The 17,738-nt window shown below is 43.7% G+C and overlaps 1 protein-coding gene across 2 annotated transcripts in view; it reads right to left on the reverse strand.

The window, feature by feature from the left end:
• The window catches only part of ASCC1 (activating signal cointegrator 1 complex subunit 1), a 296,768-nt gene that overhangs the window by 275,722 nt on the left and 3,308 nt on the right, over positions 1 to 17,738 (reverse strand). The window contains exons 1-4 of one of the 2 annotated variants that reach the window (XM_066600568.1): positions 15,317 to 15,335; positions 13,315 to 13,439; positions 13,123 to 13,222; positions 9,588 to 9,685 (exon numbers count right to left, since the gene is read on the reverse strand). In XM_066600568.1, coding sequence (XP_066456665.1) covers positions 9,588 to 9,685; positions 13,123 to 13,222; positions 13,315 to 13,426 — 310 coding nt within the window. In that variant the 5' untranslated portion in view covers positions 13,427 to 13,439; positions 15,317 to 15,335. Of the gene's footprint in view, positions 1 to 9,587; positions 9,686 to 13,122; positions 13,223 to 13,314; positions 13,440 to 15,316; positions 15,336 to 17,738 lie in introns of those variants that run through there. The other variant, XM_066600567.1, reaches the window with a different exon arrangement.

Here is a 17,738-nt window from a genome sequence, read left to right on the forward strand (position 1 = left end):
ACCCGCAGAGTTTAACAAAAGTTGAAAGAACTGAAATGATATGCTTAAGTTAAAAGAAGTGTTGTTTGGCTCTATGCCAAGATTAGGCCTGTACCATCCACAGGCCCTACAGCGGGAGTGTGATAAGTTTATTGAATATGTACAAGAACTATGTCGTAAACTGAAAATAACACCCGATCTAGTGTTTTCCCCAATTCCAGACCCTGACAACCTAGAGGGGACTCATTTCTTGCCACCTGGAGATTGGGTGGTCACAAAAAGACACGTAGTAAAGGCCTTGGACCCAAGGTTTGACGACCATACCAAGTTCTGTTGTCAACGCCTACTTCTGTAAAAGTGGATACATGCCTCCCACTGCAAGAAAGTTCCCGAGCCAGAGGAAAAGTGATGGGTGGGATCCCGGCGTTGTGTGGGTGGGGGAGGTAATGGACATTTTGATTTTGACTTCTGCATTTGTCTTATTGGACTGTCTTCTTATTGGGAAACACCACTACGAACGATCCACATGGAGAAGCGATGGACTGGATGGGCAAATATTTCCCACACGTGTATGCCCAACCTCAGAAGTGGAGAAGACATTTTGCGGACTTGTCTATTATCTGTCCCCACTCCTGTAGAGACTTTTTGAGACATACCCAAAAATACACCCCTTTAAGTGTCTAATATGACGATGACGATATTGATGTTGATAAATCTAAGATTACTGTATTGTGAACTTGATTGACTTGCAATATCTGATATTATGTCATTTGTTTAAATATCTTGATGGACATAGAGTGCACCATTCCTTCCTGGGAACCCGGCACCTATGGGTGACAGAACCAGGAGATAATGGTGGCTCTGATGTCCAAATGGGGGAATGATAGGGGTCAATCATTATTAATCAATAACCTAACATAAGAAAGATAAGGAAACAGTGTAATGAATGTGACATTAGTTATTTGGTTATATAATGTTATGTATTATATGTAAAACATTCCGGAAGTTGCTAGTAGAATTTGGATATAGAATCATATGTAAAAAGGTATATTCAAGCGTTTATATAAATATTGATTTTAAAATACCAAATGTATGACTAATTAGATTTTATTCAGTTATCTTACTGAATACCAACTTACCAACTTTGTGCTGACTTCCGAGTAGGTGGCTGGACCAGTTTTGTCTATGTGAAAATTAGAAACAATGTCCCCTCTTTTGATGTGCAAATTGCTGATGAACTTTGAAGATTACAGTTCTTCCCAAACAAGAAATGTAATTAACAAAACCTGTATTATCACACTGTAACTGTTTCCATGTCTACTTCAAACAGTTTTGTTGATACCTTTTGTTTAGAAAAGCTTGTTGATTTACAGTTGCCAAATGTACTTTGTAACCAGGCATCAGGTAACATTTGGCTTGTTGATTTACAGTTGCCAAATGTACTTTGTAACCAGGCATCAGGTAACATTTGGAAACGCCTTCTTTACAACTTGCATATAAACTAGCAATGTACAACAATAAACAGAATTCATTCTGATCACTAGACGGTCTTATGTGTAGTGGTTATTATGGTTCTCTATGAGTACTCTATATAATATTTCCTCTTAATTTGGATACAGGCAACATTCGCATTACGGTCTGCGTTCCAGACCCCCCACAAGATCCAGTCTAAATGATCTTATGAGAGAATCAAATTGCTTTACAACTGCAGCCACATTGACTCCAATAATGTATTTTTTCTGTTGATACATAGTACCCCATTTCCCCATATGGGCTTCTCTTAGATTCAGCTCCTGGTACTGTGAATGTGTCAAGTGGGCGGTCCTCATGTGCACTGTGAATCAAGTCAACTACTGACAGTGAGCAGTGGGGACGGCCCACTTGACATGGTTAAAGCACTGGGAGCTGAATCTAAGGAGAGCTGCTACGGGGAATAGGGCAAGTATGAACAAAAGAAAGCCTGCAATAGAGGTAGCGGGGATGTGGCTACAAAGCTATGCAGCCAGCATTGCAGATTTAAGGACATGACAGGTCCTCTTTAAAGGGGTATTTTGGGACTTTTACTATTGATAACCTATCCTCAGGTTAGGTCATCTATAGTTGATCAGTGGGGGTCCTCCGCTCAGGATCACCACTGATCAGCTGAATGTCCAGCCCACTGTCAGTGCCGTGGGCCAGATGTCGTCATCACTGGTCAAGGCTGGAAGTGTAATAGCTGGCCTCACTTCCATTGAAATTAATGGAAGTCAGTGCCTCCTATTTGAGTAGTAGAAAGTAGCAGTGGGGATCCAGAGTGGTGAACCTCCACTGATCAACTATAGATGACCTATCCTATTCTTAGATTCAGCTCCCATTGCTGTAACCATGTCATCAATAGTAAAAGTCCCAGAATACCCCTTGGACTGCCACTGTCTTCCAGAATGAAAGAGCTCAATACATAGGCAGCTCAAACTTTGTGGGAAAAATGTGGGATTGGTTTCTACTAGTCTCAAGTTCCATGATAAGACATATGAACGGGCCTTATCCAAGGAATACAACTCTTGTAGCCTCTGTAGTAACAATTAAAAGCTTTGTCCCTTGAATATGAAGTGGAAATGGTGAAGGTCTTGGCATTTCCACTTGAACTCATTTGGGGAGTTCATCACCGTTGTCAAACTTTGCTGTCAATACTCTCTGGCTTATTTGGAAGTCCTCATTTTTTATTTATATTGAAGTCTACATATAGTAATGGGGCTATATGGAGCTGGAATAACTTCACAAAAAATTAAAAGTGTGCATAGATTTCTGCTCTATTCATTTGGGGGCCGACCAGACTTCCATTCTCAGGATCAGTGGAGTTCCCAGTAGTCGGGTATGCACTAATCATAAAGTTACTCTCTAAGGCCCACAGACTGAATCCGTCCCGCCACCTCATGTTACGTTGCCCACCAACCATGCAGCAACCTAAAAGGCATATCACTCATCCAATCTGTACTTCTAGTCCAGTAGTGGCAGTGCAGAGTCTGTGACTGCTGACCACTACCACCCGTGTTTGCGTGCGCCATCCTGCAGTGCAGATGCCAAGGGAAGAGGTCAGCGGTCACAGACTCAGCAGTTGCTGCTGTCACTGACGGACCAGAGCTGCAGGCTGGGTAAGTGGAATGTCTGCAGGTATTCTGCCCGGCCAGAGGCCAATGGGAGGGCGGGCGGGGGGGGGGCGGAGGTGACTATTACCAGTCGGACTACTATAGGGGGTCAGTTAGTACTGCTGGGGATAATTAGAGGACACTATTACTACTGGATCCACTATGAGGGCACTATTACTACTAGGCCACTATGGGGATCCATTTACTTCTGGGCCACTAAGGGGGTCTGTATTACTACTGGGGTCAATGTTACTACCGTCACCACTATAGTGGACACCATTACTACTGTCACCACTATGGTGGGCGCCATTACTATCTTCGCCGCTATGGTGGGCACCATTACTACCGTCGCCGCTATGGTGGCCCCCATTACTACCGTCGCCGCTATGGTGGGCGCCATTACTACCATTGCCGCTATGGTGGGCGCCATTACTACCGTCGCCGCTATGGTGGGCGCCATTACTACCGTCGCCGCTATGGTGGGCGCCATTACTACTGTCGCCGCTATGGTGGGCACCATTACTACCTTCGCCACTATGGTGGGCACCATTACTACCTTCGCCACTATGGTGGGCACCATTACTACCCTCGCTGCTATGGTGGGCGCCATTACTATCTTCGCTGCTATGGTGGGCACCATTACTACCGTCGCCGCTATGGTGGCCGCCATTACTACCGTCGCTGCTATGGTGGCCGCCATTACTACCGTTGCCGCTATGGTGGGCACCATTACTACCGTCGCCGCTATGGTGGGCGCCATTACTACCGTCGCCGCTATGGTGGGCGCCATTACTACTGTCGCCGCTATGGTGGGCACCATTACTACCTTCGCCACTATGGTGGGCACCATTACTACCTTCGCCACTATGGTGGGCACCATTACTACCTTCGCCACTATGGTGGGCACCATTACTACCCTCGCCACTATGGTGGGCACCATTACTACCTTTGCCACTATGATGGGCACCATTGCTACTGTCGCCACTATGGTGGACACCATTACTATGCAGTCTTACAATTTGCGCAACCCCTTTAACTGAGATTATTTAGAAAGTTGCTTGATTTTGCATTTCCTGTCCATGTGCTGTCTGTATCTTTAACTGACTGTATACAGACAGCACCCAGATCCAGTTAAGGAAATTGGTATATCCAAAATGCATTTTTAATGTGGACCGATGTTGTACACAAAAAAAAAAAAAAAATCACAGCATGTCCTATTTTGGTTGATATTCAAGGACCAAAATCTCCGATTGAAGTCTATGGCTGTGCAAAAAAAAAAATGACAAGAACACGGATGTCACATACATACACACTGCATTATTTACGCATGTTGCCAGGAGGCTGTGAAAACAAAAACGTAACATCAATTGGGCTTTCTTGCGTTTCTTTGTTGCAGGTATGAATAACGAATGACACACAGATGTACAAAAACGCACATATGCAACTTTAACACATGCAGCACGCACATACGCACAAAGTGGAATTGGTCCAAAGGAATGCAGAATCCGATCCGCCCGTGGGCATTGGGTCTAACTATATCCTCACTTTATGACTACACTAACCACATTACAACATATTAACACGCTAAATAACAAAACTACAAACAAAGCAACCAAAAGGGGTTAATTAATGAGCAGAACTTCACAAAACATTTGTTGTGATTATGTTCAGTCAAATACGTATGCAAATTCTCCAACACCATGTAATTAATGTCTACTTAAGCAGAGAAGGTATGACAGCAGCAGAGGGAACATAATTATAATTTTAGTGCCGACAGCAGAAATGTTGTTTCTTTATAAAACAAAGGATTTCTTTCTTTTTTTTCCTTTTAAAGGCGCGTTCATAATAAGTGGACAATGCGCTGATACTTTTCTAAAGCAGGATTAAAACAAATCCGTGGAAACTTTCTACAAGTCTGATGTCTCACGCTGAACGGCAATTGTCGAAACAATAAAATCCCCTGAATCATTTATTAGAAACAATGGTGGAAGGGAGATTGGTTCCTAATTGAATCATTTTTTTCCCTGTGATTAAACATGCAGCATTTTTGCTTGTGTCTTACATTTTTTATGGCTTAATCTAACTTTAAACAATTTTGTTCTAGCTCAAGAGAAGCAACCAATCACAGAACATATTACCCGTCAGGTGGCAAGAGGATCTGGATAAGTTGGGGGCAGGAAAGCGCTAAATGGGGTTTAACACTGGAAGGTTCTGCACATGGGCAGGAAATACATGTCAACATTACACACTAAATGGGAAACCACTGGGAAACACTGACAGGGAAAAGGACTTGGGGATTTAGTTAGCTGTAAGCTTAACAGGAGCACCCAGTGTCAGGCAGCTGCTGCCAAGGCAAATAGAGCATGGGGTGCATCAAAAGAGGTCTAGGGGCACATGATGAGAACATTGTTCTTCCTCTTTACAAGTCACTGGTCAGACCACACATGGAATATTGTGGACAGTTTTGGGCACCAGTACTCAAGAAGGATATACCAGAGCTTGAGCGAGTACAAAGGCAGGCGACTAAAGTAATAAACGGAATGGGCGGACTACAATACCCAGAAAGGTTATTAAAGTTGGAGTTATACAGTTTAGAAAAAAGATGGCTGAGGGGCAATCTCATAACTATATATAAATATATCACAGGACAATACAGAGATCTCTCCCATCATCTAGTTATACCCAGGACTGTAACAAGGAGGTGTCCTCTATGTCTAGAGGAAAGAAGGTTTCTGCACCAATATAGAAGGGGGTTCTTTACTGTAAGAGCAGAGAAACTGTGGAACACTCTGCTTTAGGACATGGTGAGGTCACTAAAAGAGTACAAGAGGGGCCCGGACGCCTTTTTTGAGCGATACAATATTGCATGTTATAGTCACTGATTACTCCAGAACGGTCAGTGATCCAGGGATTATGCTGGATTTTGATTGCCAGATTTGGAGTCGGGAAGGAATTTTTTTCCCTTAAATGAGGAAAATTGGTTCATACCTCATTGGAGGTTTTTTCGACTTCCCTCTGGATCAACATTGCGTTGAACTAGATAGACATATGTCTTTTTTCAGCCTAACATATTATGTTACATTGAAAAGTTATTTTCATTGCATTGTATGTAACAGAATGTCATGTGGATCCTCAGCTCTCCACAAACAGGATTATGTGTACATCAACTGCCAGTGTTAAACGAACAGACATTATTATTGCTTGTATTGCATATCTGAGGAATATGCCATAAATGTCTGACAGATGCGGGTCTCACCTCTGGAACCCACATTTATCTCCGGAGGAGGGGGAGGTCCCTGACTCCGACCCACCTGCTGAGTTGGTGACTGAATGGAGAAGTGCCGAGAATTACTGAAACAGACAAGTTCATACTGTTCCACTGCTTCCTTCACTCCCATAGAAGTGAATGGGAGTTACAGAAACAGAGCGGCTCACTTTGCTAAGCTGCTTCCATGACTTCCAAGCTGCAGGAGCAGCAGAGCTTGATGTGCGGCAGCGTTTCAAAAATTTCCATCGGAGTAATGGAAGCAGCAGAACGCAGCGACTTCACCAATGTCTGTAATCTCCTCCCCCTCTTCATTCATTTGCAGCCTGGACACAGTGACCAATGGCTGGACAGGGTTGGGGGAACCTGGTCGGGAGATTAAGGCAGGGCTCACCTCTTGGACAGCACCTGTCCAACATTTATGGAATATTCTATGGCTTTGCCATAAAGGTCTAAGATGGGAATACCCCTTTTACACCATGCTCCAATGCAACTAAAAGAAAAAATGAAACAACTTTTTAATAGGTCTTCATTAAAAATCTCTATCTATTCTGTGTCCACAGCTCCTATGCAGAAATCTGTGTCTCCATGGTAACAGATAAACCCTGTGTACTCTAATCCTGCAGTCATACTCTCTATCATCCTTTTCTTATTTTTTATAACCTATCAAAGCTGTGCTATAAGAGGAAAAGGGCAAAAACATAATTTCCATCCCTGCCACCCTCACCTGATTGCCCGTCACCCACTGGACGTCTCCTATGTATACTGCAGTCACTTCTATGCAATGCAGCCTCCAGAGGTCTGATGCTTATCAGGCATCATCATAATGCTGATATTTGTCCCTGTTTTCTCTTTCATGATTCTGTACCATCAATCCATCAGCACAACATGACATGAGCAGCTACAACCTGTACCATCTCTGCCTGCTGGGAGGACTGTGTGCTTACATTACTGTCACCTAAATAAGCTACAGAACATAAGTATACAGTCAGGAGGCTGAATTATCATCTCCTTTATTTCTAAGTGTGTAACTGTGATAGGAGTTTCTGTGCCCCCTCCAAAGAGCTTGTGTGGCAGGGTCCATCACACAGGAGTTATGCTGACTGAGAAACTGCCTTGTTGAGAGGAACATAAAGCCAAGTAAATCTCAGGTGGTCAGAAGAAGATCACAAGACCCACCTGAGGAGAAGGAGTCCAGGAAGTTTTAGATAGAAAGAATAACTAACCAATGTAATACTAGCTGACTTATATAACCTGGGGGACATTATGAATGTACATAGCTACATTATGAATGAAATAAAAATCCAATGCAATGGCCCTTTAAATCTAATGTATAACATCCAGATATAAAGGATTTCTCTTCTGCGTGTACTGTACGGGTAAACAGGTTCACACACACTCTATAAACTCTATAAAGCGCGATGAAGCAGCAGAGTATAGATACCATGGCACTACAATTCTGATATATCCACCAACTGCGACGGCAGTATATACAAATATTAATTAAGATTTCATATAATATTCAATTAGTTCATTAAAACATCAAATTCAAAGCAGATAAACAAACCAAGGTTAACACCGGATATAAACAGCGGGCTGAAAAAACAGCAACATGATTGCTTAAAAAGAAGGTTATTCATTAGATCAGTGCGCCACCTGCTGGTCAGAGAGTAAAAAAAAGATAAGGCGATAGTCAATGTTCAAACTGATTGTGCAAGGTCACAACCACAGAGGGAAAAAACTATAGCGACATAGTCAGGGCAGACAAAAATCATGATAAAAACTGCAAGCCATTGGTGCTCAAATGCAAAACGTGAAAGAGATTTTCATAAATCACATTCAACTTCATTAAAGAGCATCTGTCGCCTCTCCTGACATGTCCGTTTTAGTAAATACTTGATTTACCCATAAAATAACAATTCTGGAGAATCTTTTCTTATAAACGTGTTGTGCCATGATTCTTCCTAGAAATTTATGAATAAAGTGACAACTGGGTGTTACCATTCTCATTGTCAAAGGGGAGTGTCCTTACACTGTCTGATACTGGCAGAACTGATTGGACAATGTGAGAGTGTACAGAGAAACCCCACCCCCAACTGGTAACACCCACTTGACAATTTACTTAATCTCTAGGAGGAATAAGAGAGGAACAACACTATGCAGGGTTATAAGAAAGGATGTTCCAGAATAGTTTTATTATAGGGTATACAGGTATTTACCAAAGCAGAGATGTCAGGAGAGGTGAAAGCTACTCTGTGGCAATGAGACACTGTGGTTTAGCTTCTTAACAGTAGTTCTCATGTAGGCTGTCATGGAACCAGGTTGGAGGTTTAGTGAAAAAATTATATTAAGCTCCTTTAAAGGCCCTTTTATATGTCCAGTGTAACCAGGCAGCAATCAGCTTGTTCATTGGCTGATCACAACTTTTCTACAGCCAGAAAAATAATCATTCTTGGCAGCACACTGTTCTGTGTAAACAGGGGATATGCTGCTGAGAATGATGAAGGTGAATGGAGGATATGAACAATCACAGAAGAGTCCTCTATATAAGGCCAGGCAAACAAGCGCCAAACTGGATGAATGGCGCACATCGGATGCCTATTTCGGCCCATGTAAAAGGAAATAATGCTGGCTTGGATCTGTGGAACTTGCACGTTTCCTTGCCTTCACCCTGGGCATCTTCTATAGGAGGACATGCAGGACACAGATTTCCACATCCTAAAAGTATGCAGGAACGAGGTTATGTATTTTGCCCATTGTGCCAACATGCCATCTGAAGCGTCATCAGTATGGGTGGGTAACAGGACGCCTGGAACACTGAGGAACTTACCGGTGAGTGTTAGGCCTCCTTCGTATCATAATGAATCCGCATTGCAAATATCTGATGAAGACCTCAATGGAAATCTACAGATTTCTGATGCAGATTTTCATCTGAAGATGCCACCGATCTGCATGCAGATTATCCCCATTCTATCAGGCTAACCCAGGTGCAGCTTTTCCAGCATAGAATATGCATCAATTAGCATGTCAATTCTCTTTCTTCCACTACACGGATTTCAAATCTGCACCATATGAACTAAGACACGGATTCCCAAAGAACTCAATGGGATAGTAAGAAGATGTGGATTCCTGTAACTCCAAGTGAATAGGCCCTAACGTAGAGGCGTAATCAGACATGCAGAGAAAGCACATAATACACTATTAGAAGTGAATCTTACCAATCTCTCCTTCCATCCCTGGTCTAGGAATACTAATAAAGGTGTGAGTCTCGGACTCCAGATTTTTCTTGGTCTCCCCTTTTTTGCCTATTATGTACCTAAAACACAGACCAGAAAACAATAAGTAAGATTAAATCTGAGCACATTTCCGCTCTATTTTTTCATCTATCCCGGGAAGGATTACTAAAGTGGCTTCTGGCACCTGCTTATCTCCTCCGTCTACATAGGATTCGCACGTTCCGCTGAGATGTTGTGAACGTCAACTGGATAAGCAGGGATCATAATCGTCAGTCATTAGCCCTTTTGGCCAACAATCGCTAAATGTCTGTGGGCAGCTTCCTTTTACCATCCCGATGCTTTATGTTTCTGGGTTTATACTTATTAATGATTTTGTATCTCATTATTATGCAGCAGCGTATTGGTAGAAAGATTTGGCCAGTTTAACCCCCCTATAATTTGGGATGAGCTCTGCTCGTTCTGCAGGAATACGACAGTTTTGGACTAACTGAGCTGATTGTACTTCAAAAGGCAGTAGCTACGGTTCTATCAGAGCCATCAACATGCTTTTATCCTTTTAAAGCATGACACCAAAACCATATCACTATCACTTACAGAACTGGAGCTACAGCCATTTGAAGTGGGGCCAGGAATACTGAATATGCAGCTGTCAGTTTTCAGCAGGTGTGCAGTGCAGACAGGGAGGGGAGACCAGTAGCAGCAGAGCAGCTCTGTGATCCTCTTGTCTCTCTCCCTGTCCCAGGGGAGAGGTGACAAGAATTTTGTTCATGTTACCACTCCCATCAATCAGAGAGCATATTTGCTCTCCGACTGTTGCATAAGGATTTTTTTTACCAGTAAAAAAGTAAAAAGATGAGGACTTGCTCCTTTAATCATTCCTCTATACCATTTAACCCTGCAGATGCCACAGTAATTGCTGACTGCAGCATCTAAACGTTTTTACTGAAAAAAAAATTTAAAAGTTTTTTCCCTCTTACACAAGGTTTTAAACTGTGAAAAATTAAAGCCAGTCTGATTTATGGTGCGTTCACACGTTGCGGAAGCAGCAAATCCACAGGTTAGAGTTACAGTACAGTTACTGTAGACGATCTGCAGCGTTTTTTTTCCTCTTCATGTGAACAGGATTTGCTTTAATCCCATTCACTCTGATAGCAAAATTCTCTGCTGTGTTTTTTCCGTGGCGTTTTCTACGCAGAAAATCTGCAGCATTTCCGCAACACGTGAATCAGCCTATGGCCGCCTGCACACGGGCGGAAATCCCGCGGCGGTATTTCCCGCGGGATTTCCGCCACTGAAAGCCTGCATAGGAGTGCATTACAATACGCACTCCTATGCAGACGGCCGCGGTTTGGCCGCGCGAAATCTCGCGCGGCAAACAAACCGCGGCATGTCCTATTTTTGTGCGGGGCTCGCACTCACCCGGCCGCCGGCTCCGGTCTGCGCATGCGCTGGCTGCGCCGCAGCCGGCACATGAAAGAGCCAGGACCGCCAGGCGCGGGTGAGTATGCGCTCGTCCCTGCAGGCTCTCGGGTCGGGTCTCGCGGCGAAAATTCTCACTGACGGATCCGACCCGCTCGTCTGCAGGCAGCCTAAGTGGGATTTTTTTTCACAGCATCTGGATGAGATTTAAAAAATCTTATCCACATTGCTACTACTGTAGATGCCATAGATTTTCCCCAAGGAAAATCCACAGTAAATCCGCCATATGCAAATAAAGCCTAACAGTGAATATGCTCCTAGAACAGCACTGAACACCATTTCTAGAGTGGAACAGAGACCCCATGTATTAGACTGGGTCCACACGGGGCTGATTTCCAGCGGAATGTTCGCAGCGTTCATTCTGCGTCAGACCAGCCTCAGAAAGCCTGCCTCTAAAAGTACGTGACCTACTGAGTCCGGGGGTGTAAGTGTTATACTTACCCCTCCTGTCGTTCCCCCAGTGTGAGCGCTGAAAGCTACCGCTAAATGCATTGAGCGGTGCTGCTATGCAGTCCGCCATTATAAAATTAGAACGGGAGGACTACTTGCAGCGCCACTCAATTAAGCAGCGGCTTTCAGCTCTGACACCAGGAAAGCAACGGGGGAAAGTAAGTATAACACTAACCTCCCCAGACTCAGAGGGTCACTTACTTTCAGCCCATAAGCTGTCAGGCCTAAAAGTAGGTGACAGATAAGCTTTAAATGTTTTCAGTTCTTCATTTCGTGATGAAAACCCACCAATTTAAGCAATATACACCCTGTCCTTGTTCCTCACCAATCCGAGACCTTTCCTTAGGCCCCTCTCACACAGGTGTTTTTGTACAGCGTTTAGCGAGTATTTTAAACATCCGCTAAAACCGCTGCACTAAGCCTCCATTCATTTCAATGGGGCTTCTCAGACGAGGGTTTTAGCACAGTGTTTTTAATGGATGCTAAAATGAACGCTGTATGCACTATTTCCGGCGTTGCAGCACGTTTTAGATGCCCTGCTGCACTGCCTATCGAAATGAACGGAGTGCATTAAAAACAGCATTAAAAACTCTGTGAAATGCTGTGTACAACGTTTTTAACGCTGCCTTCTATGCCACCGGGAGGCGAAAGAAAAGGTGATGTCATCAGCCTGCTTTGAATACATCGGTACTGTACAAAATATGCGGTAAAAACGCAAGCAAACGCTCACAAAAATGCTGTAAAACGCTGCGTTGAAAAATGCAGCGTTTTTACACTCGTTTGTGTAAAGGCGGCCTTACTGTCACTCAAGTACATGACTCACTATAAGCTCTGCTCACATCTGCGGTGTGGAGTATATTCTGAACATAAACCACAACACGTTGGTGAATCCGTCACATGGCGCACGCCGCCAATGCCTAATGAACTTATATGCACAAGATCTGCGAAGGCAACGTCATTGAATGGAGCCTAAAACATGAGGCACGCGGCAATGTGAGCGCCACATTATCACAAGTTCTTGTTTCTGAACATACAGAATGTTTCCATTGACTTACTAATACTATGAGACCGGACTCAGGCAGAAGAGCAGAATTCCGCATGCAGGAGGCCCACAGCAGAATCCGTCTGGGAGCCTGGCCGATGACCCTGCATACCTGTGGTTTCTGTAATGCGCATGACCGCGGCAGCTCGCCGTTGTTCATGCGCATTACAGAAACCACAGGTATGCAGGGTCATTGGCACAGGGTTTTTTTAATGTTTGTATTTCCTGCACCGTTGCGTAGCGATGACACGGGTACCCGAGACCAATAAGCAATGTTAATTGCGTATGCGCTGTGGGTCGGACAGCCTCCATTGATTTTAATGGAGGCAGTCCATGCAGAATCATGCCGAAATTGAGCATGCTGTGATTTTTCCTCCGCTCGTGGAATATGCATTTTCTTTCCGCGAGCGTGAGCAAAAAAGCGATTTCACGTGCCTTTCAATGCCCGCTTCTGCCGCGGATCTTTCTTGCGCATTCTGATTACAGAGTCTGCAATTGGAATTTGCCCATGTAAAGCCGGCTTTAAAAAGAGAAATAAATACTCACTTAAAAAGTTGGCTAGGAAGATTTATGGAAGACTGGAAGCCCTTCTCAGTCTCTTCAATCATGAAGTCATCGCACGGCTCATCTGCACATTGCACAGGCTCTGCAGAGAAAGATAAGTGAGAATTAGACAAAAAGTAGGAAACAATTAGTGCTGTCCTCAGTATGTAACCAACTCATTCAATGATACATTACCCCTATAGAAATCATCCTCCTCTTCCTCATTCCGATGAGCTGCCTCCCGAACTGTGTTTTTCCTGTATATTCGACCTCCAATGTTGATTAGGTTGGGACGCAGAACCTCCATGACTCCAACGTCTCTAAAAGGAAAGGTGATACAAATACATATAATATAATTTCCTCTGATCAACTCCCCTCTGTACAATGGAGATAGGGGGCCACGATTACATGCATGGGTCTGGCTATTAGGGAGGTGAGCTAGGAGTATTCTCATATAAAATTAGGAATAGCAACATATTAGAAATACAAAATGATAACCTGCGCTAAAAATTGTCCAATCCACTGCAAACAATATAACAAAGGGGACATTACATTCCACTCTAACTGATAGTATTAACTCTTTAGACAATGGTCCACAGAAGGTACGACCAAACTTTAAGGAAGACTATTTTTTTTCATTTTCAGCTTGTTGCCTTCCCTAGTTCAGTATGTCCATAAACATAAGATTCAAAAAAATCTAGAAAAGCTTGCACAGTGGGCGGCGACTAACAGAATGGTATTTAACATGGAGAAATGCAAAGTCCTACATCTGGGCAAGAAAAATGAAAAAAGCGCATACAGAATAGGAGGAATTGGGCTAAGCAGCGGCACATGTGAAAAAGACTTGGGGATACTAATAGACTACACACTGAACATGAGTCAACAGTGTGATGCAGTAGCAAAAAAAAAGCAAATACAATTCTGGGATGTATTAAGAGATCTTAATGATCTGGCGGCTTGGCATGAGCTTTCCAAACGTCGCTTATTTCCTGAACCACATAAAAATTTGCTTGTAGCCCCTTAGGCCACTATCACACATGACCCTGGCAAAGCGCTGCACTTTGCCGCAATTTTACTTTCAGAGGCAGTGTTCCTGCCTCCGATAGTGGCTTTAGCACACCAGATCATTGATGAAGTGTGCTAAATGCAAAAAACAGAAGAGAAAGCGCTCGAAAATCACGCGGCTAACCAGTTGTTGGGTTAATATATGGGACTATCTGTAACGGCAACTTCAACAGCCAACGAGTTTGGACGATCTAGAGGCTCAGTAACAGCAAATGTGGAGTGATATGCTGCAGGATATCAGACGGAACCTGTATACCTCCAAGCCTGCTCGTATTACATATTGTATGTAAGCTATAGGCAGTACAACAGGGTACAAGAGCCTCCATGCCCAATTGTATCACATCTTGTATCCAAGCTAGAGGTGATACAACAGAGTACTAGAGCCTCCATGCCTGCCTGTATCACATCTTGTATCCAAGCTAGAGACGGTACAACAGGGTACTTGAACCTATATGCCTGCCCATATCACATCTTGTATCCAAGCTAGAGGCAGTACAACAAAGTACTAGAGCCTTCATGCCACCTGTATCACATCTTGCAGAGCCGAGTTTGCGCAGCAGCATGTAGGAGAGCTGTGTGTGTAGCAGCAGAGTGCAGCAAAGCTGAGTGTGTTGCAGCAGCATGTAGCAGAGCTGAGTGTGTGTAGCAGTGAGTAGTAGAGCCGTGGGTGCTGCAGCAGCGTGTACAGAGCCAAGTGTGTTGCAGCAGCGTGTAGCAGAGTCAAGTGTGTTGCAGCAACATCAAGTGTGTGCAGCAGCGTGTAGCAAAGCTGTGTGTGTTGAAGCAGCATGTAGCACAGCTGTGTGTGTAGCAGAGCCGAGTGTGTTGCAGCGGCACCAAGTGTGTGCAGTGAAGTGAAGCAGAGCTGTGTGTGTTGCAGTGGCGCCAAGTGTGTGCAGCATTGTGTAGCGGAGCCGAGTGTATTGCAGCAGTTATAAGTGTGTGCAGAGGCAGCATGTAGCAGAGCCAAGTGTTTTGCAGCAGTGCCAATACTTTCTCTTAATATGTTTATCTCTGACATCTGAGCTGGTAGCTAGGTGCCTACTAGAGAAAGTAAAATACATACAGAATATTTAAGAGTGATAAAAAACCGTCCAGTTAGGCGCAGGTTCTCCAGGCAGGAGTTCCTTACCTTGGATGGGTGAATCGAGCAATAAGTTAAGGGAAGTGGGATCGGCCGTTGATAAAGCTCCTCAGGCAGTTGTGATTTCTATCAGAAACCACTATTATATGAGTATAGATAGAATTGTCTCCGGACAGCCCCACGAATAAAAGATAATCGAGATAGCTTCTTTTCTGAACAACTAGAAATATCTCTGAGTTAGACCAGTCAGCTGTGGAATCCTTTTTCCTTTCTTCCATCACAGTGGGCTACCCATCACCCAGTTTAGTAGCAGTACTGATCTTGGTGCTGCTTGGCATAAGGTTCCTGATGAAATGTTCATATCGGACATAGAAACGCGTTGAACCTGAAATTCAAAGCATTTGGGAACCTAAAGTCCAAATCATTTGATAGCTGAGAACCTGAATCTCAAATCAGTTGACAGTTGAATCATTTAACCCTTTCCAATCCACTGTCTGACGTCTAAAGACATTCTAATTGAAGGCTGTACAGCTCCGATGTCGGAAGACATCTGGCAGGGTATTCTTACTGTAGATTGCTGGCTGCTCTGTTGTCGGTGGACTCTCCAGCATGTCACATACCACAGTACTGGCTCTAGCCAGCAGATGGCGCCATTGTATAATGGCAGAAAGAGAAAGCCGCCTAGCAACCCTGAATCCAAAATTGGATTGCAAAGGGTTAACAGTCTCCCAGTAAGGACCTTAGGTCTTGTGTTGTCGAACTTGCATTCATAAATAGGAGGAACATATTTAGTTTACGAGGTTTGCTTCTTTTTATAGATGTTAGATGATAGGAAATAGACGCGTAGTTGTTGTACGCACCGTTTTTTGGTCTAAGAGATCAGCTAATACATTAGCTTAGCCTTACACTTGTTTATTAATAGCAGTATTTATCTTTGTGCAAGCTCTAGACCAGTGGTGGCGAGCCTATGGCACACGTGCCAGAGGCGGCACTCAGAGCCCTCCCTACTGGCAGGGAGTAGGGAGCAGGATGATGATGTCATTACCGAACTCTGCTCAGTACACTGCGGCCCCCCTCCTCCCACAACGACCGGCCGGTAATGCACCCCATGTGCATTCTATATATGGCAGGGGGCCACTCAGCGCAGGGGCCCAGTTGCAATTGCGACCCTTGACAGTACGCCTGTGCTTCCAACTCTACCATGATTCAGTCCTGCTTAGCCCTCAAAGGGTTTGTCGCCCTGATTTCCAAAACTAACCTGGAAAATCAGTCTAGTTATACATCTGCTGCAAAAAAATATCACTGCCAAATTGCACAAACTTGGGTTGAGTTCAAAAATTGTGGAATAGCTGCGAACTTTCGGCTGTGGAATGTGAGCTGAAAGTCTACTTACAGCGGAAAAAATCTGCAGCTGAAGATAGGCCCTACTGATGATTTTCAGATCCGCTGCATGTTCTGTTGCAGAAATTGCACAGACTTTCACATTAGTGTTCATTTATTGCACCTTCTGGGTATTGTAGTCCACCCACTCTATTTATTACTTTAGTAGCCCGACTTTAAACCCTCACAAGCTATGATATGATCACATATAGTGCATTGGTAGTCCGAACACTATTAACGCACTGAGGGGATTAGGTAGTGTGAATATTGCGTCAGCGATCTTGGATGACTGAAAAGAGGACACCATATTGGCAGATTGGAGGGCTGGCAGGGAAGAAGTGCAGGTAATATACTTCCTTCCCCATTTCGGTCTCAGGACAGAATTTTACCCTGGAACCGGAGGATCTCTTTACATTTACAGTTATTAAAAATCCATTTTCCCTGTCAGTGTCACCTGGTTTCCCATTTAGTGTGCAATGGTGACATGTATTTCCTCTGCCCATGTGCAGAACCTTCCACTTATCAGTGTTAAACCTCATTTGTCACTTTTCCACACCACTATTGAGTCCTTAAAAATATGAAAAAGTCTATCACATTACTTAATTCCCTTAGAACCCGGTGGTGTATGACATCGGGACCCAGTGAATTGTCTATTTTAATCTTTTTAAGACGGCTCTGCACTTATTTCTGACTTAAACTAGTGACATTTAATGGAGAGTTTACTTTACCACTTTGCATTTCACCTGACATTTCATTTTCCTGATTGAATACACTGGCAAAAAAAACTATTTAACAGATTTTCTTTCTCCTCATCACCCTCTGCATTTCTTCCTCCATTACTTTTTAAAGGGCCAACACTTTCTGTTTTAATCCTTTTTATTATGTGTAGCGTTTAGGACGAGATTTACTTTCTTTTACAATGAGTCTGCCTCAAACCTTTCCTGCTTTTATTTGCTTTTTACATCATTTTTTTCCTTACGGCTTTATAATACTTCTTCGCTGCCTTCTTGTTTAGTAGTTTAAATGCTTACTTTGTTGTTTATTGCCCCCCTTACATCTTTATTGAGCCACATTGTTTTTCTCATTTTCC

The sequence above is a fragment of the Eleutherodactylus coqui genome, chromosome 4, assembly GCF_035609145.1.
Source record: "Eleutherodactylus coqui strain aEleCoq1 chromosome 4, aEleCoq1.hap1, whole genome shotgun sequence".
NCBI lineage: Eukaryota > Metazoa > Chordata > Amphibia > Anura > Eleutherodactylidae > Eleutherodactylus > Eleutherodactylus coqui.